The 22,004-nt window shown below is 37.4% G+C and overlaps 3 protein-coding genes across 3 annotated transcripts; 1 reads left to right on the forward strand and 2 right to left on the reverse strand.

The window, feature by feature from the left end:
• Positions 1-902: 902 nt before the first annotated feature.
• On the reverse strand, positions 903-8,064 carry LOC125232240 (putative inositol monophosphatase 3). The gene is made up of 4 exons (XM_048137888.1): positions 7,503-8,064; positions 6,968-7,116; positions 4,952-5,099; positions 903-4,451 (listed from the first exon to the last, which is right to left on the reverse strand). The coding sequence occupies exons 1-4, from the start codon at positions 7,996-7,998 to the stop codon at positions 4,234-4,236; spliced, it is 1,011 nt and encodes a 336-aa protein (XP_047993845.1). The 5' UTR covers positions 7,999-8,064; the 3' UTR covers positions 903-4,233.
• Positions 8,065-8,749: 685 nt separating this feature from the next.
• On the reverse strand, positions 8,750-10,039 carry LOC125231942 (laminin subunit beta-1-like). Its single transcript, XM_048137549.1, has one exon. The coding sequence runs from the start codon at positions 9,845-9,847 to the stop codon at positions 8,750-8,752; it is 1,098 nt and encodes a 365-aa protein (XP_047993506.1). The 5' UTR covers positions 9,848-10,039.
• A 415-nt stretch (positions 10,040-10,454) lies between these two features.
• Positions 10,455-21,533, forward strand: LOC125232239 (serine palmitoyltransferase 1). The gene is made up of 6 exons (XM_048137887.1): positions 10,455-10,604; positions 10,832-11,295; positions 11,900-12,167; positions 15,143-15,302; positions 17,966-18,089; positions 21,049-21,533. The coding sequence occupies exons 1-6, from the start codon at positions 10,578-10,580 to the stop codon at positions 21,362-21,364; spliced, it is 1,359 nt and encodes a 452-aa protein (XP_047993844.1). The 5' UTR covers positions 10,455-10,577; the 3' UTR covers positions 21,365-21,533.
• The last annotated feature ends 471 nt before the right edge of the window (positions 21,534-22,004 follow it).

The raw sequence follows: 22,004 nt of genomic DNA on the forward strand, positions 1-22,004 counted from the left end.
AGCGCTACTCAAGGAAAAACCGCGCGGCGCAAACTTTGTTAGAAGAATTATTACTTTGTCAACGCTTTACAACCCCCAGTGTCAGCTTTCAGTGGCGGTCGTTAGGCTAGGCTCACATTCCTGTCGAAATTGTACGAGGGCGATATGAAGTGTGTTAAATAAAACAACCTGCTTAATTTATTGAAATAAAAACGTTAAACATGTTTCTTGTTGTTTACTTTTCTTTGAAAACAATTTTGATTATAGCAACACTTACTGTCCTTAATACAAAAGCGACTCAATAGTTGCCACATGCGACACGGACGACACGGTTTACATAGAAGGTGCCCCCTCATATACTCTTCAGGCTGTAACACCGACACTTTTTTCCTAACAATAGATTAGAAAAAACAAAGAGGATCGAGGATTATAGAGAGTTACTGTCGCAGTAAAATTAGTAATAATAAAACAGTGCATAGACTGCCATCTCTTGACACAGGCTTAAAACTTTTGAACCTCAGTTTTGACAATTTGGTCCATATTCTTAGCTCGATATGTGCAAAGATATGTGTTAAAATGTCAAATATTAATATTAGCGCCATCTAGCTGACCGTACCCCAAAGGTGTAACGCCATCAAGGCCACCGTACCTTTTTCTGTATGGTACTGAGGTACGTTTTTTTCTTACGACTTTATCTGTTTATACGTGAGTTATATGTCTTTGGAAAAAATAATGACATTGGTAGGCTATGGTATTTTTGTGCAGAATAAGAACTAGGTAGGGTGCATTGGGGTAATTTCGAAAGTCACATAAAAATCACCATTATTTCCATCATATCAAGATTCCCCTTTCGAAATTATTCTAGCATTTTTGTGCTTCGAAATTACCCCATTGCACCTTACCTTTCAAATAAAACCACTATGTAAGTAGAATAATTTACTTCAATTTAAGTCTTACTCTAAACTATTTACAAGTAAAGATTTCGTTCACAAAAATAACAATAGAAAAAGATAAAACATAAATAAAATCATGGAAAGTTATCATTTATTCATTATAAAGATTACAGGATAATTTAACAATCTTTACTGAATCGTAAGAAAGACCCAATGCAAAGTATGTTTAATTATAAATATGTATCACTATCTAATGTACGTGTACTAATTGCAAGAACTAATGCCCGTTTCAAAATAAAATGTGTACGAAGTTACAATAATACGTGCATTTTTACTTTTTAAAATGTACGTACATATGTCTAAAATATTAACACAACCAATTTGGCTACAACCCTGATAAAAAATTTAGTTAATTACTTAAGCTCAGTCGCGTATAGTAAAATAACCTTGGAAGTTCTTGGGACGCTGAAGAACAATTGATAAATATAAAATATAATATTATTTGTAATTTTGTACAGTCCGCATCAAATATACTGTGACAGCGAAAGCGCCAAAGATATCGTAATACACCCTTGGTTCTCATAAAAATAGTAATGTGTGTACTTGGCTATCATAATTCACGGTATATTCGATGCTGGCTGTACCTAAGTAGTCACCGTCAGTAACGTCGTACATAACCTAACCTCAAATATAAAATTGTGAAAAAAACCCCGACCGCGACGTAGTGGACCGACTTTCATGAAACATGGCTATGAACACTCCCGACTAACTCAGCTTTCAGACAAAAAAAAACTAAATCGGTTCATCCGTTCGGGAGCTACGATGCCACAGACAGACAGACACGTCAAACTTATAACACTCCGTCGTTTTTACGTCGGGGGTTAAAAAGAAGGCAGCAGAAACATCCGACACCATCTTATTTCTAGAGCCAATAGTGTGTCAGTCGTGTCAGATATTTATGCAGCCTTCTTTTTGTATGATGTTATTACTGGTGACTGTACCTATACCTACATCAGTTAAAGAAAATCATTAAGTAATATGTACTGGCCATAGTTCGAATCCCTGACCACCGGTTTGAAAAAGCGCGCACTTATTTTGCGTTGACATTTTGTACCGTTCTCAAGAAAAAGGTACCATTGACGCTCAAGCATAACAACGCCTTACAGGTACTCTGTATAAAGTTACGAGCAAATTTCGTCCTTATGGTAAGTTAATGTTGTACCTGTTACGCGAGTGCGTCACATTTGCTATAATTACCTATTGCAGCAATGTTACGTACATTTTTACATGAAAAAAGGGTTAAGTAGAGTGTATATATTTTTGAGTTTTTTTTTTTCACAGCCTTATACATATAAGAAAGTTCTAATGTTCTATAATCTACACATTGCATTTATTTTAAGAAAATAGTATTTTAATTGACAGATTTATTTAGAAACGTCAGGGACTATCAAATAAGTACATAAAATACAACAGTTTCAAGTCAGATCATGCTTCCATAAAAAACAATTTATTAGGTTACATTCCAAATATTAATTCAGGCTTTTAGCACGTTGCCTCGCGACAGGCCTCGCTGCAGTGTGGACCCGGCTAATGTAGCTGAATTAAGAGCGTAATGTAGAAACGACGTGATCGTCAGAATGGCGGGTGTACATCAAACAATCCTGGTGCGGTATACTTCAGGAGTTAGTGCTAGCAATGTGCCAAATGTGCACCAAAATTCAAGCAATGTGCTGTTTAAACTCCAGAGATATTTAAGAAATTAATGATACCCGCCATTCTGACGTCAGGTCGGCGGGTGCACTTCCAGTTCTATAGCTAATGGCTACCTCCTCAAGGGTGAAAGTACTGCCTAAGGTTAGTGCTCGCAATGTGCTTCCACACGTATGAAGCACAAACTAATTCAAAGAGCCGTTCAAGAGTAATATGGAATTAGGCAGTACTTTCACCCTTGTGTAGGTAGCCATTAGCTAGAACTGGAAGTGCACCCGCCGACCTGACGTCAGAATGGCGGGTATCATTAATTTCTTAAATATCTCTGGAGTTTAAAGAGCACATTGCCCGCATTTTGGCGCACATTTGGCACATTGCTAGCACTAACTCCTGAAGTATACCGCACCAGGATTTCTTGATGTACACCCGCCATTCTGACGATCACGAAACGACAGCGCAGAAAAAAACGCTAATGTGAAACCGCCCTTAGCTTGAGTTGTGTCCTTTTACAAAATATTATCTGGATATGAAAAGTAAACCTTATTGCAAAAAGGACTGCCAATATTTAAAAAAAGTTATTAGTAATATTACAGAATTAATCATACAAATCTACATACACAGCATACATTGCAAATATTTTTTTTATTTAAACATGCTACGACAACTCGACCTTTCTGAAACTCACTAGCCGGGTCCATGTAGAGCGAGGCAATTGCCTCACGCGGCAAACGAACTATGTAAACGTGCCTCGACCGATGTAGTGCGCACGTTTTGCTCGGCCGAGCATCTTGCCTCGTGCGAGGCATGTCCACTTTGGACGTTTGCTGCGCAAGCACATTGCCTCGCGACGTTCCTAGCTCAGCGTAGACCCGGCTATTCAAAACGACGAAGTAATTTTATTTGTGACGCATTTTCTTGAGTGTATTGTGGTAGATTTACATAAAATTACAGTTTCAAAGACTTGTGTTTACAATTTTGAATCTCTGAATTAAAATTCGATCTTATTTACAACAAAGTATATATTATATTAATAATTTAATAACCGAATAAAGTCATATGTACTTTTGTTTTATCAGATTAGGTCCACACAGAGCGAGGCGCATGGCGAGGCAATGTGCTTACGCGGCAAACATTATAACGGCTATATAGACGTGCTTCGGCCAAGACAGTGGGTGCGTTTGTCTCGGCCGAGCAACCTGCCTCGGTCGAGGCATGTCTAGATTGGCCGTTTGCCGCGTAAGCACTTTGCGTCGCTCTGCCTGGACCCGACTTTTGGAATTTGGTTAAAATTGTTCAAAATAAATTATAAATACATTAAGAAGGTTAAATTTACATAATTACTAATATGATCTATATACATTCTATTGCACAATGCACAGTACTTATTTTTATTAAGAAGTAACCCTTTGCCAGATACCCAATTATGGCAATTACCTATATAAAAAATACATTTACAACACAATCAAACATACTCTTAATTATTTATTGCAATAAATTTTATTTCACTGGTAGAGAAGGCATTCTGACAGGTCGCCTTTTGTAAATTATAAGGAAATATTAGTGGTTTGGCAAAATTGGGGTCTCTGTTTTTTCTACTCAAATGAATCATTAAGTCTCGATAACTGACTCCAAAATTAATTATATTTGGCATTCAAGGCGCCAAAACCTTCGGAAGCTTGTTTAGATAATAATCGTGGTCGTACCTCGTGACTAGGACGCCATCCGTGACTTTCACCTCGTTGGGTGAATAATCGATGGCGTCACCTTTAGTGGTCGTCATTTTGCCGTCGACAGACTTTATGATGGCGTCTCCGGCGCAGAGGTCCCATTTTTTGATGACTGATGTGTGGAGATAAATGTCGTAGGTGCCTGCGGGTCAAAAATTAAGGGTATTATGAAAACTACGAATAGAACTATTAAGTAACATGTATGTATTTATGATGGTTCTACTGCGAAAGTTCAAAATAAAACTAATAACTCACCCAGATATAGACTTCTAAAGTGAGTGAAGTTTTAGAGTTTCTAAAGTAGTTTTCCCCTAGTTACTACTTTCTTGACCAAGGTCCAAGGTATCACAATAATGCACTTTCTATCCACATGCACATTGGAGCGGAGTAAAAATCCACATTGCCTGCCTAATTAGCCGGGTAAACACAGGGCGAGGCACGTCGCGAAGCAATATGCTCGCGAGGCAAATGTCCAATGTAGGCGTGCCTCGGCCGAGGCAAGTCGTTCGGACGAGCAAAACGCACGCGTTGCCACGGCCAAGGCACATGTATATAGCACGTTTGCCTCGCGACGTCGCTCAGTGTGAACCTGGCTATTGACAGTATTGACTTTGCTAGCCAATAGAAAAAAAATGATCTTACCATTGACAACTGTCATGACTTTGTACCCTGCGCCGGCCGCCGGGATGACTGTGGTCTTCTCGCCAAACGCATCTTTCGCCGTCTCCGTCACTTTGCCCGGGTGCGAGCGAGACACCACCACTGTCGGCTGGTTCTTGTTTTCTTCCTTCTGTGAACAGATTTTCTTTTGTTTAAAAACCTTTTTCAGTACAGATGTTGTTTTTTTTACGCACTAGTGCGAGAAGTGGTTCATTATATGGCAGGTCGAAACTTCGGAGTCTCATCTGTACTGAAAAACGTCGTACGATACACGTGCGAAAAGGAAATTCGTAACTCGTGTCGATTTAAAACACTCCCTTCGGTCGTGTTTTAATTTATCGCCACTCGTTTCGAACTTCCTTTTTTACGCACTTGTATCGTAATGTACTATTACCACTAAATTCGTCAATAGGCTGGTCGATATATGTAGATATTAGATCAAGCAGTATCGCACGGCATTACACTCGATCTAGGAAGGTTGGACGGAGGAAAACGCGCGCTGCCTCGGCCGAGGCATATTTACATTGGCCTTATGTACAGGAGGCAAGACGCTACTTTGTGGTCCGACTTATTGACTAGGTGGATCTACGCGGCAAAATGTCAATGAAGACGTGCCTCGCTAGGTACCGTTCGGCGTGCACTCGCCACCACGTGGACCTTGCCTATAATCTGTATCTCTAGAGGTATAGATATTTAAATAAATGTAAAACCTCAAAAGACTACTTAAACCAGTTGAGGGCGAATGAAAAGATTACACCACCATATAAAAAAGTTAAAAACAGGTCGCTCAGTGACAGATCCGCTTGGTTTTGTACAGATGTAATGCGAAAAACTTTTCCTTCGTATTTTTCCAGAAACATTCGTATTTATCATGCTAGTTCAGACAGTGTCAGTAAGTATTGTACTGAGACTGACTGAAATAACTGAGACTGACTGAAATAACTGAGACTGACTGACTGAGACTGACTGAAATAACTGAGACTGACTGAAATAACTGAGACTGACTGAAATAACTGAGACTGACTGAAATAACTGAGACTGACTGAATTAACTGAGACTGACTGAAATAACTGAGACTGACTGAAATAACTGAGACTGACTGAAATAACTGAGACTGACTGAATTAACTGAGACTGACTGAAATAGCTGAGACTGACTGAATTAACTGAGACTGACTGAAATAACTGAGACTGACTGAATTAACTGAGACTGACTGAAATAACTGAGACTGACTGAAATAACTGAGACTGACTGAAATAACTGAGACTGACTGAAATAACTGAGACTGATTGAAATAACTGAGACTGACTGAATTAACTGAGACTGACTGAAATAACTGAGACTGACTGAAATAGCATAACTCAACACGTACGTACGTTTCCGTAAGAATACGAAGGAAAATCTTTTCTCACTACATCTGTATTTGGTTGGTTAACCAACAGATGTAACTACCTGAAATTTACAAATTATATTTGTTATAAAAGTACAGACTCACGCGTGCGCGTTTAAAAGGGGTGACGAAATGTGTGAAATTTATTGCTAACTACTTAGTTGGACTTTATTTCCAATGTTACCACTTTAACTTGCATGTAAAAACACTGATAACATTAAAGTATCAGTAAATTGTAACTATTGTAAGTGGTGGTAGCCTAATATATTTCGATACAAGCAGGGGATTCTATTGCATGTATATCGTACAATGTTTTTCAGTACATAATTATGGCTCTATGAAGTTTCGATCTGAGAAGAAACATACTATTTTACGCACTAGTGCGGAAATAAAAGCACATAGCACTCAAAAAACAAGCACTTATGTAAAGTTATTTCTAATCAAGAAAAAAAAAACTAAACATAGACAATTAATATACTTGTATACACATGCCTAATATAAACTTACATATAAATGTAAGTGATACTATATTTTTTGACTAAAATTATGAGTGCAAATCGTGTTAGTCTGGATTATTTTAATATACTTGTACTATAATATAAACTCACATGGGTGACAGTGGGTATATTGTCCGAGGTCCTCTTAGTGTACCATCCCCAGTAGGTGCGAGGAGTGAAGGGATAATGGATGACTCCGATAACGGGCACTCCTTTGATGGCCACACACATCATGGTCGTCACATACTGGTATAGACCCTCTGGAAAATAAGTATCATTTCATTTTAAACTAATGGAAAAAAATGTATAAGTTTCATTCTTTAGATAATATTTTGAGGCTAATTTGAACTATCAACCTCTAATAATAATCGGAATAATTGATTTCCATAATATTTGGTAGGTTATTGACTATAGGTCTCTTTAGTCATCAAAAGCAATGTCTCCCGACATTGTACCATAAATCGTCTGAAATAGACGCTAAGGCCAGTATTGACTATAGGGAAATGCCAAATTGCAAAAAAAAATTCAAAATGAGCATGTAAGACTTGTGAAAGGCATCTAATAAGGAAAACTTTTACTGAGATACAGCGGTAAGGCTTAACTCTACATAATTTCACCTAGAAAATTCAACTCTTGTTTTCTGTACCTGTATACTCCTGGGTAGCGTCCAACGGATCAATCCAAACAGTCACATCCTTAATATAAACAAGTTCGTCAAACATGTAATCTATCACAGCATGCCCCTCTGGCGTACTCTCCAGGTCAATGACCTCCTGCTCACTGCACCCAGCCACCCCAGTGTGCTCCTCAGACACTATCGACAACTTAGGAAACGTATTCTTTAAGCTGTAGTACATCGCACAGTGTGAAGCGAAATCTGCATCCGTTACAGGATCGTTCGCGCCCTCCTGCGTCTTCCCTTTGCTCTGAACATTCAACTCTCCATTCTTTTGACTCACAACTTTCTTACCACCCCGCTCGGCCGCAAAAATACCAGCCCTTAACAAATGTTTTAAATTTACTAAATCACTTTTATCAGTCACAGTCGCACCACCGGATCGCCAGTATATTATTAGAAATAATATGAAACCTAGTATGAAACACGCAAATTTATTTATCCTTAATGTGCCACCGAAATTCATCTTGAAACAATTTAAGTTTAATTCATTTAAATACTAATTTTGTTTTGATACGTAGTGATAAGTGGATTTCGCCAAATTCGCCAACAGTTGACAACTTTACTGTTTTTGACAGCTAGAAAAATTAAAATGTCAATTTTGCCATGTCTATGATGATAGACCTCGCTTACACTATCAGACTTTAAGCAAGAAAATTAAGGATGAGTATACAATGCAGAATAAGTCTATCTATTATATATGGGAGAAAAAGGCGCTTGATTTGAAAGTAATAATGTGATTAACGGAGATTACTTACTATACTATTCTCCTAGAGCACTGATTATAAATTTCTTTTATTGTTTCGTCACAATCATCGTTTTCTTTTATTATTATTAATTGCTAAGAGTGGCACTGAAGGGGGTCAATTGACTCTAAATTCTGGCCAGAAACGTTTTTATAAGCAGTTCCATTGTGCAATCTAAATATCTATTTTAATTTATTTTTATTTTTTCTTATTTGTATCGAGTAATGGCCAGGTTTTTTAGTGAAATACCCCTATTGTGAATTTGTGCTCTATTCTGACAGTTTAAAAGCAGTTCCAATGTGCTCTCCCTACCACCTTATGTTGAGAATACTAATCTTATATGAATAGATAATTTAAATTTGGGCGATATTTTAGGTTTAAAATAGTATGAAAGCACCCCCCCCCCTCCGCAAGATAAAGGTGATCCATTGTAATTACTGTCGACGTCGTAAAAAAAAGTTAAGTTAAATATCAGTCATCACCATCACAAACACCACCATGTAATTTTCCACTTTTATTAAAAACTTCAGAATCGAAATGGCATTTCATGGCTTGCTTACCACAGTCACACTTTTTACACGCATTCGTTTTATTTTCAACAGCTGGCTTCCAAGGTAAATCATTGAACATATCGTCACAATGTTTGCAATTTATCCCCGACGTATTATGAGCGCACTTGCAGCGACCGTGAACCATGTTACCATTTGAGCCGATATCCGAAAACGGTATACATCTTGCTGCATGCCCATTACAGAAACAAGAACCAAGAACAGTCATTTTTTTGATGGCATAGTAATATTTATCTCCAGTTATCGCTTTATTTTCACTGTTGTTTAATATTTTACCGTTTGAATCAAAAGTGTGAAGTTGTGCAAAGTTGATCCGAAGGTTAGTAGCGCGAAACAAATTCTTTGATTCCTTGGAAGACAGACTGACATTGAGAGGCGAAAATCTAAAGTTAACTGTCCCGTCACTTAATGCTATGGCCCCACAAACAGCTTCTGTCAATATGCTTGTTGACTCCCGAACTCCAGGGAAAGATTGACTACAGTTGTATGCAAAATAACGATGTACACGCCATGTTTTTCCTAAATCGGTTGATGTCTCTACTAACATGGCTTTTGGTAAATATGATTTGAACTGTATCATTAACTGCTTAAGATGGAATTCTACTTCCAAATCCAACTGGATGGAAACATTATCTTTGCCATTCTCGGATTGCCACCACGATTCGCCACGAGTTCCGGAATATTTAGAAATAACGTTGTGTATTCTATGGTTTAATTTAAAATCATTGATAGTATCGTTACTGGAGTCACACCAGAAGCAGGTTTCCCTTTTTGTAACTTCACAGTACTTATCGCGTTTGTTTGTTCCACATGTTGACGTAGCAGAAATATGGTTTTCACGACCGATGAGGATATCCCCGGAGGTAGGAAAACAGGAGCCGAGATCGCAACTACGGTCTATTCTTAAAAGAGCGCGTTGACGCTCTCGTGAAAGGTCGTTTATTTCGCGCGTGGCAGCGAGAACACAAAAGATTAAATTTAAAATAAATCGTGTAATCATTTTATAAGTAAATTTTGACAATGTTGATATCTAATTCGGTCTCACAGCTTTCACTGAACTTCTGCCAAGTGGTCCTTTTTATGTATCTTGAATGTGTAGGTATATATATACCTACATAGTGTATATTATAGGCAGGTATCTAATACTCTAGGATAATTTGTACAATAGGAATTTCCTTTGATGATATATACGGTCGAGCTGCCAGTTAAAAGTAAGTACTAGTAATAGTAGTTTCCTTAAGATAATCTCGTTATCTCATTTCACGGCTCAGTGCAGAAGGAAATTGGTTTTGAGAATGTACAAGTCGTTTTTGTAAGTTGCACGAAATCGCAATAATAAGAATATCTGATAATATGGTTAATGCTACATATTTACATAACAATGATAAATTTCCAGGATGTCATTGGGATGACATGACATAAAGCGACTATGGTAAAGTTGGTAAACTATGACAACGGACTCCAATGCCCACACTGCCGTACCAAATTAAAGTGTAAAAAAAATCAAAATGATATACACGGCTTTAAAAAAACATTTGAATTTGTCTTTGACCATTACTGTCAAATGGTCATGCGACAGTGTCATGTGTCATCAGTGTCAGTGTCAATCGTGCGCGGTGGCGAACAGAACAGTGTTTCACGATTTGTGTTAATTTTTCTTCTTTAAATTAATATCTTGTTCACAATTTACCTATTCAAAGCTTATTGTTTTTTCATCTCTTAAATACAAAATGATTCTCAATGATATATCTAACATGGTAAGCGCTATTTAATACTAAACCAAATATTTTAAATGCTTGTTTTTGGTGTTTTTTTAGGTTTACGATATAGTCAAGGCTATCAAACCGATAATATTATACTTCGGGTTACATCCGAGAATATTATTATATGTACACTTTTTAAATTAATTGAAATTATGATTATGTATCACTTTTGAAGTTACCTTACATTAAACCATTTAAACATATAATTAATTTATTTGCAGGCCGGCTGGTGGACGGTCCTGATCGCGCTCAAAATACTCCTAGCATCCACATACTTCTTCTTTGCTAAAAAACCAAAAAAGTACTCTCCACACACTGATGCTCTAGCAACCGGCAACTACACACCATGGAAGACTGTACCATTGGTGGAACATGACGTGACAGTCGAAGAGTCCCCAATCATGGGCAAAATCGATGATAACTGTTTAAACGTTGGTGCTACAAGCTTCCTATGCTTTGATAAGGAGGAATCAATAATGGAAAGCGCAATAAAATGTTTGCACAAGTATGGAGTGGGATCTTGTGGTCCGAGAGGCTTCTACGGTACAATTGACGTGCATTTAGAGCTGGAAGAGAGACTAGCCAAGTTCCTGGAAGTGGAAGAGACATGTGTGTATTCATATGGATTCTCTACAATAGCTAGTGCTATACCTGCTTATGCTAAAAAACAGGATATTATTTTTGCGTAAGTTTTTCCTGTATAACTTTTATGTATACAAATTTGGACCCTTTATTAGTCATCTGTGATCCAATTAAACTCTTGTCAACACAGAACTGACTAAGTGACCACAACGTTTAAAAACTTTAAAATATATTCTATATTCAAAAGGTAAGACAGAATCTTTAGTATCATTTCTGATCTGCATGCCAAGACAAGGCAATTTATATACTTCTAAACTCATGTGACCTTTCAACCTAAAGGTATTTTTAAGGTTGTGTACCAAAAAGGTACAAAAAAAACACTCATTGTGTTTTATATAAACATTGTAAACCCTTACGGTCTCTCTGACTGACTGTCTGTCAGATTAATAATATAGTCTCCAGAACTACTAATGATTAAATTAATTTGGAATTTGTAATAATTGATTTGGAATTTGAATTTATTTATAATCGGCATGGGTTAATTTTGACCATAATGGTGTATTAAGTTCTGCATTATTGTTACATGTATACTATGAGTTTCGTTTTTATTTTCAATTCTAAGACACCTTCAAAATTCTTTCTAAAATATCCAAGTTTAGCAAAATTGTATTTACATATCTATACTTATTTTCTATCTCTCTTTTCAGTGATGAAAAAGTCTGGTTTGCAATACAGAAAGGTTTTGATGCAGCCCGTAGCACCATTCGCTACTACAAACACAACGACATGCAAGATTTAAAAGCGCTGCTAACGGATGCTAAAGAGAAGAAGCAGCTGAGTGCTCGGAGACGAGCGTTCCTAGTGACGGAGGCTGTGTTCTTTAATACCGGAGAAATGTGCCCTCTTCGGGAAGTTGTTGCTCTCGCCCGGAAGTTCAAATTGAGGATTATTTTGGATGAGAGTTTGAGTATTGGGGTATGTAATATATTTACCAATTAACCATTCCTATTCAGACCCCTTTTATGTACAGTTGTACACCGTGTTTTTTTGTTTTCCGTTAAATTCGACATGCAGTTAGGTTCATCATCAGGAATCACACTGTTTAAAAAAATTTTTTTTTCGTTTCCATACATAATAAATGGATTAAGTAGTGTGAAAGGACCTTAATCATAACATCAAAGTCATTGTCAAGTGTTTGACGGCACATGTCAAAACAAATAACATTAGGAAGTGGTAAGGGATGCCACACACGTTTGCAGTTTTTTTTTTAATAATTAGAGAATTTTTAAGAATACGATAACCGTAAGAGTTAAGAGGCTAGTTTCTTAGAGATATTGGTTGTATTTGAACTAAAGAATCTTCCCTTAAAGTTAGCGGAATTCCGTAAGAATAGGGTGTATTGTATATTAAATTTATGTAACATATCATAAGATCTCTATAGTATGAACTTATGATATGACTGATATGAGTGTACATAAAATGATTGGCCTATATTAAGAAAATTAAATCTACATCTGCTAGTAAATCGTAACTTTTACTTTACGATATATTGACCTACTAACAGAATTCATCATTTGGTGAACCTTTTTTCATCGGAATAAGGCCTATCTATGATTGTCTGTTTAGTTAATATAGGTACAGTCAAGGTACCTATTAAATATAAATATGAATAAAGCGCCAAAAATATGTATACACGACTTTAACCTCTTGCCGCCCAATGTATATTCAGATGTACATTGGGATTCAATGGAATTTTAACTTTCGTGTAAACAAATAAGGTGGCATTTATTTTGTTTCTAATATTTTATAAAAAATGCGAACAAATGAAACTCAACTCAATTCCAAGAACAATTATGATCAAAATTCCCTAGCAAAAAATGTTGTATGGTGGGCGTTACGACACATCTCGGACACTGGCGATCAAATATATGAAAGAGATGCGTTCTTAGCACACATTCTAAGCACGTGTAGGTGAACGCGTACCATGCTTGTATGAGTGAGATCTGACAGGTTGACTGTTCGCGTTTTTGACAGGCGGTAACTGTGAGGTAACCGAGAGGGGGTGGGCGGCGCTTTCAGCGGGGAGCGGGAGTGGCCATACTGTACGATAGTACTCTTTATTATACTGTGGTTACGAGGTCTATGGTTGTGTATACATATTTTTGTCGCTTCGTCTGCATCTATATTTAATAATACCTTGACCTTAATAATACCTTAACATCATGTTTCCTCATCATAATTAAAGCAAAGTACATGCATGAACAAGAGTTTATGTAGGTACTAATGTGTGCACTTGTGCAGCCTTCAAAGAAATTAATTCTAATTATAATTATTATGAATCAAGCTATTGTTTGTTAATATGTATGATTATGTGTAATAAAAATAATTAACCGACTTCAAAAAAAGGAGGTTCTCAATTCGACTGTTTTTTTTTTCTTCCATTGTCAATTCAGTAAACAACAGTCGAATTGAGAACCTCCTCCTTTTTTTGAAGTCGGTTAATTATTTATAAATAGGTAGGTATTTTAATCATTGTGTTAATAATACATACTAATATTATAAATGGCCTAAATGGGAAAGTGTATGTGTCTGTTTGTTTGTCCATCTTTCACGGTAAAACGGAGCGACGAAATAAATAAATAAAAATTGGGGGACACCTTACACAGATCAACCTAGCCCCAAACTAAGCAAAGCTTGTACTATGGGTGCTAGGCGACGATATACTTACTTTTATAGATAAATACATAGAAAACATCCATGACTCAGGAACAAATATTTGTGCTCATCACAAAAATAAATGCCCTTACTGGGTTTAGAACCCGGGACCGCGGCTTAGCAGGCAGGGTTACTACGCGCTAGGCCAGACCGGTCGTGAAGAGACGTGATTTCTTAAGTGGAGATAGTTGAAGGGAGGGATGGAGAGTGACATTAACCCCCCACTTCCCTAAAATGGGGGGTGGAAGTTTGTATGGAGCATTACGCAATCTTTAAATTTAACTCGAGCGAAGCCGCGGGCAAAAGGTAGTACACTATACTTCCCTCTTAAAATGTTTTACGTGTGTGAAGTCTGTACAAACATGTTTGTGAAAGGGGAAAAATCAGCGATTGTGAATATAATTGAAAAAATACAATAGAACGCAAAGTTTTTGACTTATTTGCTTAGGAAGGTATTCTGATTTTGGTTTAATCTCTATTTGTGTCTCACATTTTGTTTAACCCTTTTTCGCCAATCTAGAAATTTAAATTTATTCTAAATAGTGATGTTTTTGGAAAAGTGCAATCTAATTTGAACCCTGAATTTCAGTGTTTATAGTGTAAATAGTTGACACGTGTGTGGTCAATGAAACGTATGCCTGGAAAAGGGAATCAAAAAGGGACGCAATGCACACGGTATTGGACAATTGGAACACCACTAATACCTACCACTCTTAATTATGTGATGACCCTGTTCATCTAAAATCAATTTGTACTGTCATATTTGGACGAGATGGAACGTTTTTTCGCCTCGATAATTTGTTAGGCAACCAACTGCTAGAATGCCCACTAACTAAAGTTTCTGTTTGATCCAATGGTCAACTGGTAGAGAATACCTTAAGGCATTAAGTCCGCCATTTGTACAATTTTATGTCGTGCAGTCGTCCTTGGAGTTTTAAGCACATTTTTAGAATTTGCTACTGGCCCCGCGCTAGCTTAATCCGGCACTGTGGGCGCGCTGTTGTTTCAAGCTATTCACACAGCGATAAAAGCATGCGAGAAAAAGAATATAAATATATAGAGAAAAATAAGTTGCATGCTTACGACACTGCGTCTGCGTCTATCTCATAATTCTCATAAAACAACCGCGCCCTGAACGCTATTACGCTATAGAAATTAAACTTTCGTGAGATAATTTTAAAAGCACGATTCTGCTCACGTTTATTAGTAGTTTTAATTTTATTTCTCTTACTCAGGTACTAGGCAAAAACGGCCGCGGTCTGACCGAGCACCTCAACGTGCCTCGTGATGAGGTGGACCTCATTGTCGGGTCTCTAGAGCACTCGTTCGCCAGCGTTGGAGGCTTTTGTGCCGGCTCTCATTTTATTGTGGAGCATCAGCGACTCTCCGGGCTTGGTAAGTATATACCTAAAGACCTGAAGTAGAAACATTCATAACAAACATGTTAAGTCCCACATTAACGGTACGATTTATCGCTTCGATCGATCGGACAGATATCGTGACCGATCGGTCGCATCGAAAGCGCCAGCCATTCACGAGGCGATCGATCGTTTACGATACCGTAAACCTGGCCGAAATGAGGGATCGAAATCGAAACTCATATTGGCGCAATAGAGATTGCTTAGCGACGAAATTGATGTTATCTTAAGCGTTTGTGCTCTAAAAAAACATCGATGTTATAGTAAGCGTTTGTGCGAAAGCGCTGGTGGCCTAGCGGCAAGTACGTCCGATTTTCGTTCCGGAGATGGCGGATTCGAACCCCGGCTCGCACCAATGAGTTTTTCGGAATTTATATGCGAAATGTGCATAAAAATGGACCATATCCTTCTTCGATAAGGATCTATAACAAATTACCGAACTGCATAAAATCTGAGCCTAACTACAATAAATTAATTATACGACTGTTAAAACATTTCCTTGTCGAAAAAGCCTTTTACACCGTCACGGAATATCTACAATATGATGACATCCAGGATATTTAAATCAATACTTATAACATAATACCGTCACCTCTCTAAATAATTATATATTATATTATAAACAATGAATGTAATGATGAACGAACTAAATGTAATTAAATTATTTATCAATTATTTATTAAGGCTAAATTGAATTGTACATACATACATACATACATACAATCACGCCTGTATCCCATAAAGGGGTAGGCAGAGCACATGAAACTACTAAAGCTTCAGGGCCACTCTTGGCAAATAAGGGGTTAAAAGAAAAACGAAACTGTGGCATTGCAGTGACAGGTTGCCAGCCTCTCGCCTACACCACAATTTAACCCATATCCCATAGTCGCCTTCTACGACACCCACGGGAAGAAAGGGGGTGGTGAAATTCTTAACCCGTCACCACACAGGACAAATAAATTAAATTATTAATAAATTGAATTGTATTCTTTACTAACTTAAAATTAACTTTAACTGAAATGACATTCGTTGTGTAGAAATATTAACTTTAAATCTAGTTTTAGATCTTAGCTTTAGATATATTGCAATACCCTCACAGGGTGTGTTGAAACTATTCACATGTATACTTATTAAGACCTTTGTAACACACATTGCAAAATAAATGAAATGAAATGTCATTTGATATTTACCAGTCGCTTTTCGGTGAAGGAAAACATCGTGAGGAAACCGGACTAATTCCAATAAGGTCTAGTTTACCCTTTGGGTTGAAAGGTCAGATGGCAGTCGCTTTCGTAAAAACTAGTGCCTACGCCAAATCTTGGGATTAGTTGTCAAAGCGGACCCCACGCTGCCATGAGCCGTGGCAAATGCCGGGATAACGCAAGGAGGAGGATGATGACCGCAAGCGTTTGTGCATTTGGCTGCGTACCCTGAAGTAGAAAACATAATATTATAGTTGTGTTCAAAGATTTTTGTTCGCATAAGGTAATTGAACACCATAGTGAAGTGAAACTTTCGTTTGTTCCTTTTCAAGATGTTTTTCTGGTAGCCAGCTATACAGTTGGGCAGGGTGCTCACCAGTCAAATACACAAATAAACAATGTCAACACTCACCAGAAAAAAAAAACACATTTAAATGATTTACGTCAAAGCGATTTCTTTGTCTGAGTTTTTTTTTTTTTTAATAAATATTGTGTTTCTCTCTAATTTAGTTTCTAATTGCAAAAATATTTAGAAATGTATCACAATGAAATACTGCCTTCTCTGATCAACATAGGATTTCGACCCAAAATTTTGCATTGCTGATGGTCGAGCATGCTTACAATCCATACTTCCATACTAATATTATAAATGGGAAAGTGTGTGTGTCTGTTTGTTTGTCCGTCTTTCACGGCAAAACGGAGCGACGAATTGACGTGATATTTTAAGTGGATATAGTTGAAGGGATGGAGAGTGACATAGGCTACTTTTTGTCTCTTTCTAACGCGAGCGAAGCCGCGGGCAAAAGCTATTAGTTACAAATAAATCTTATACTTTTAAACGAGCAATTCTTGTATATTTATTTATTTATTTATATATACCGACGATCTCGGAAACCGCTCTAACGATTTCGCTGAAATTTGTTATGTGGGGGTTTTCGGGGGTAAAAAATCGATCTAGCGTAGCCTTAGATCCCGGAAAACCCGAATTTTCGAGTTTTCATGAGTTTTTCTTTCGCGTTAGTAAACGTAAAATATGGTCGTTAATTTCGCCGCGCGCGCATCGATTCCGATTAGCTTAGTCGTACGAGGTCGGTCTAATGTACCTACGCAGATAGATCGTAGGTGTCAGGGTTTCGAATTCCGGCCAGAAATTAAGTTTTTTTTGCCTTTTTTTTGTTTTTGTATTTATAAGAGTTTTTTTTTATCTAAAGACGTGATATATTAAAATAGAACCGAGCGAAGCTCGGTCGCCCAGATATTACTGACTGTTTGGCCTTTTCAATGAAATGTTTCTAACAATAACTCTTTAATGTGTTTATTTTACCCAAAACGCCGACGACAGGGTCGAGTGAAAAGAGCGAGGGGAGGCAAATGCCTATACATAAAGCAATGGAACACTAAAATAGGCAAATAAAAAAATCGTTGTAATATATTCCAGGTTACTGCTTTAGTGCCTCCCTGCCGCCGATGTTGACGCAGGCCGCCATCTCCGGACTCGACATTTTGGAAGCCAGGCCCGAGATCCTCGCGGAACTTGAGGAGAGCTCCAAGAAAGTTGACAAGTTAGTAACAAATGTAACAATCATTTGACTTTATCTTCATACATCGGGGTTTTCGGAGCGGGAACGTTTGACATTAGCCAAAAAGTAGGTATTTACTTACTTAATAAAAACAGATCGTACTCTAGCAGGTTTCTACCGAATGAATTATTGATTGAATAATAAATAAAGATTAATCATACATATAGGTACATATTTTATAATGGCCATTCATTATCAACCTCTTCAGTTAAGTCTATTCATTTATAAATAAGAAAATTCTTCATAGTTTGTTCTGAAAATCGTGTCAACTATTAAATTTACAGCAGGTAATTAATTAAAGTTGTTTTTTTTGTTATCTTATAAGCAGCGATCGGATTTTTGTGCGTCATCTCATACTAAAAGTCATTAAAATGACGTAAGTCACTAACAATGTCGCAAATCCGTCCGATCTCTGCTTAAAAGTTATAAGACTTTTACGGAAATTAAAATAAAACTTTGTCACAGATTGTATACAACTCGCAGAGAGGTAATTATTCATTAGGCATAATATGATATTTTCTTAGACTAACATATCTGTTTATCTCTACTCTTTCTCAAACCATTCCCGCTCCGAAAACCCCGATGTATGCTTATCTTCTATCATAGAACAGCAAAGCAATTTCATGCCTGCCGCCCCTAATGAAATTACCTGTACATTTGGTATACTCTTGGGTCGACACGTTCGTTTTTCGTCACGATCCCAAATTTGTCCGATTCTGCTTTCGTCAGTCATTCTTCATTCGTCAACTTAGACTGCAGTCATTATCGTCTTTGACCATAATGAGTTGTTGACCTTTTTCTTATTTCGACTCAATTGTTTTTCGTCATTTCGTATTTGGTCATATTCTAAGTTTGTACCGACCTAAGACTACGAAAAAACACGAAAAACATAGATTTAACAGCGAACATGACGAAAGAAGGTTATGACGAGTAAAAAACGAGACGGATTAAGATAGAGATGAACAACGAAATTGACCGTAGTTGAGAAAGACCATCGACGACCGTGACGAATAAAGAATGGCTGACGAAAGCAGAATTTGACAAATTTAGGAACGTGACGAAAAACGATCGTGTCGATCCAAGAGTATACCGTACATTTGTACAGTCAGCTACAGAGAAGACCGCATAGAACTTTTTAGGGTTTTATTCATTTATTTAAAGGTACACATACAATTTACAATTTGAAAGTTTACTCTCCAAACTGCTCATGCAGTTTGTTGGCGAGACAGCGCTCATTTTTAGGGTTCCGTAGTCAACTAGGAACCCTTATAGTTTCGCCATGTCTGTCTGTCCGTCCGTCCGTCCGTCCGTCCGCCGATAATCTCAGTAACCGTTAGCACTAGAATGCTGAAATTTGGTACCAATATGTATATCAATCACGCCAACAAAGTGCAAAAATAAAAAATGGAAAAAATGTTTTATTAGGGTACCCCCCTACATGTAAAGTGGGGCTGATATTTTTTTTCATTCCAACCCCAACGTGTGATATATTGTTGGACAGGTATTTAAAAATGAATAAGGGTTTACTAAGATCGTTTTTTGATAATATTAATATTTTCGGAAATAATCGCTCCTAAAGGAAAAAAAGTGCGTCCCCCCCCTCTAACTTTTGAACCATATGTTTAAAAAATATGAAAAAAAACACAAAAGTAGAACTTTATAAAGACTTTCTAGGAAAATTGTTTTGAACTTGATAGGTTCAGTAGTTTTTGAGAAAAATACGAAAACTACGGAAACACTACGAAAAACTACGGAACCCTACACTCTGACAGCCGATTTACGTATAAGTACTACAGTGATGAAATTTGATGGGAATATGTGTTGTATGAACCGACACGCTCTTGTAAAAAAAAGAATTGGGGGTGGGGCCCCCATACATGTAACTGAGGGATGAAAATTTTTTTTCGATGTACATACCCGTGTGGGGTATCAATGGAAAGGTCTTTTGATATAAAGTTTTCAAAAACATTTTTCTTAAAGTGCAATGCGCCGTACTTAAAAAAAATAGAGGTGATGCATGTTGCTATTGTTTGTCTTTGTATGAAAAGGTTCTAATCGAATAGTACTTGCCGACAGTACTTACACCGCGTTTGCAGTTCAACTTTTAACCGACATCAAGATCGGACAGCGTAAAATTGCTCATAAATTAAAGATATTGAATGAATGAATAGAAATTCAACTGGCAACAATAGGTAACGCGCCCTATATGTTTGTGTTGATATATTTTTGAGCTCCTTGATCGTTTCGATTGAACCCTCACAAATAAAGTTCGAAATCATAAAAACTTACTTAGTAGTCAATAAAAATGTAAACACTAAATGTAAAATGAAAGTACGCGTTATCAATGAGTCATGGTAATTCTGATAACGCTTGGAACGATTTCTAGGCCCATGATTCATGCTCTTGAGGCTTGACAATACGCCTCACAGACGGCCTATGATAACATTACTTAACTTTAAAACCTTTATCAAATATGATGATTAATTGAAAAAATTGATTTATGAAATATGAAGAAGAAGAAGAAGATCTTTGCTTATCTATCATACTTACTTGACCTTTCATGGTAATATCATATATCTGCGAGAGTTGATGAGTGAACGTCATATTTAATTTAGTATCGAATAGACACTTAATAACCTAACCACAAAATTAAAATTTTGAAAAAACCCCCGACCGCGACATAGTAGACCGATTTTCATGAAACATGCCTAGAGAACTCCGACTTACTCAGCTTTCAGACAAAAAAAAAACTTAAATCCAAATCGGTTCATCCGTTCGGTAGCAGACAGACAGACAGACAGACAGACATACAGACAGACACGTCAAACTTATAATATAACACCCCGTCGTTTTTGCGTCGGGGGTTAAAAAATCATTTGCACTGCCGAGGCTGATAAAATCGTTCTCAACTTTCTCTCTAATGTGGAATTTTTCCTTCCAGGGCGCTCTCAAACCTCAAACACTATACATTCCGCGGCCACGTCCTCTCTCCCATCAAGCACATCTACCTCAAAAAGGACCTCACGGACCGCCTCAAACACAGCTACCTCAAAAACATCGCTAACTACTGCCTCGGAAAAGGCGTGGCGCTGTCAGTAGCGGCGTACCTCAGGGATGTTGAGCACAGTTGTCCGGAGCCCTCAATAAGATTGGCGACGAGTAGAAAGCTGAACGATGAGAATATAAGTATGGTCTGCGAGTTGTTGGATGAAGCGTATGAGAAGGTTGGGCCACAGCCGGAGTTGTTGGCGTTGTAGTTTATTTGATGGGAAAAATCAGTCCGTTATACTTTGCTAAAAATAATTTTCTGGTATTTTATGACAGTTTAAAAACGATCTTGTAAACAAATTTGGAATAACCTTTGAGAAAAATATCGCTAACTACTGCCTGTGGATTTGATGGCATTGTAAGGTAAGTTTACTCAAAGGTAAAAATTATCAACATTTTTATATTAAAGGAAAAAATGGAAAAATTTACGCTTCCGGCGGGACTTGAACCCGCACCATTTTTGCAATCCGTGCAATGCGTGCGCCGGAAGCGTAAATTTTTCCATTTTTTCCTATAATATAAAAATGTTTAGAATCGTTAGCAGACGTTTCTGCTTAATAAAAATTAATTTAGTATGGGTTAGCACATTGTTACTGGTGAATTCTCAATATAACTTGAGACTCCAGTGCCGTTACAAGATGTAATAGTCTGTCGGTAGATGGCGCTAGACGTCACCCCAAGACGTGTGTACAAAAGGAAAGGCATGGAAAGATTTGCGAAGTCCGGCGTGGCTTCCGTAGCTCAATTGGTAAGAGCATTGCACGGATTGCAAAAATGGTGCGGGTTCAAGTCCCGCCGGAAGCGTAAATTTTTCCATTTTTTCCTTTAATATAAAAATGTTTAGAATCG

Source organism: Leguminivora glycinivorella, chromosome 12, assembly GCF_023078275.1.
Source record: "Leguminivora glycinivorella isolate SPB_JAAS2020 chromosome 12, LegGlyc_1.1, whole genome shotgun sequence".
Lineage (NCBI taxonomy): Eukaryota > Metazoa > Arthropoda > Insecta > Lepidoptera > Tortricidae > Leguminivora > Leguminivora glycinivorella.

What these genes read in the sequence shown, in the direction of transcription:
- LOC125232240 (XM_048137888.1), bottom strand. Translation starts at nt 7,998, where the DNA reads ATGAATTTCGGTGGCACATTAAGGATAAATAAATTTGCGTGTTTCATA. An exon ending in ATATACCCACTGTCACCCAT is followed by an intron (nt 5,100 to 6,967) that starts GTGAGTTTATAT and finishes ATCTGTTCACAG; the next exon opens with AAGGAAGAAAACAAGAACCA. An exon ending in AGTCATGACAGTTGTCAATG is followed by an intron (nt 4,452 to 4,951) that starts GTAAGATCATTT and finishes TTTGACCCGCAG; the next exon opens with GCACCTACGACATTTATCTC.
- LOC125232239 (XM_048137887.1), top strand. Translation starts at nt 10,578, where the DNA reads ATGATTCTCAATGATATATCTAACATG. An exon ending in AAACAGGATATTATTTTTGC is followed by an intron (nt 11,296 to 11,899) that starts GTAAGTTTTTCC and finishes CTCTCTTTTCAG; the next exon opens with TGATGAAAAAGTCTGGTTTG. An exon ending in ATGAGAGTTTGAGTATTGGG is followed by an intron (nt 12,168 to 15,142) that starts GTATGTAATATA and finishes TCTCTTACTCAG; the next exon opens with GTACTAGGCAAAAACGGCCG.
- LOC125231942 (XM_048137549.1), bottom strand. Translation starts at nt 9,847, where the DNA reads ATGATTACACGATTTATTTTAAATTTAATCTTTTGTGTTCTCGCTGCC.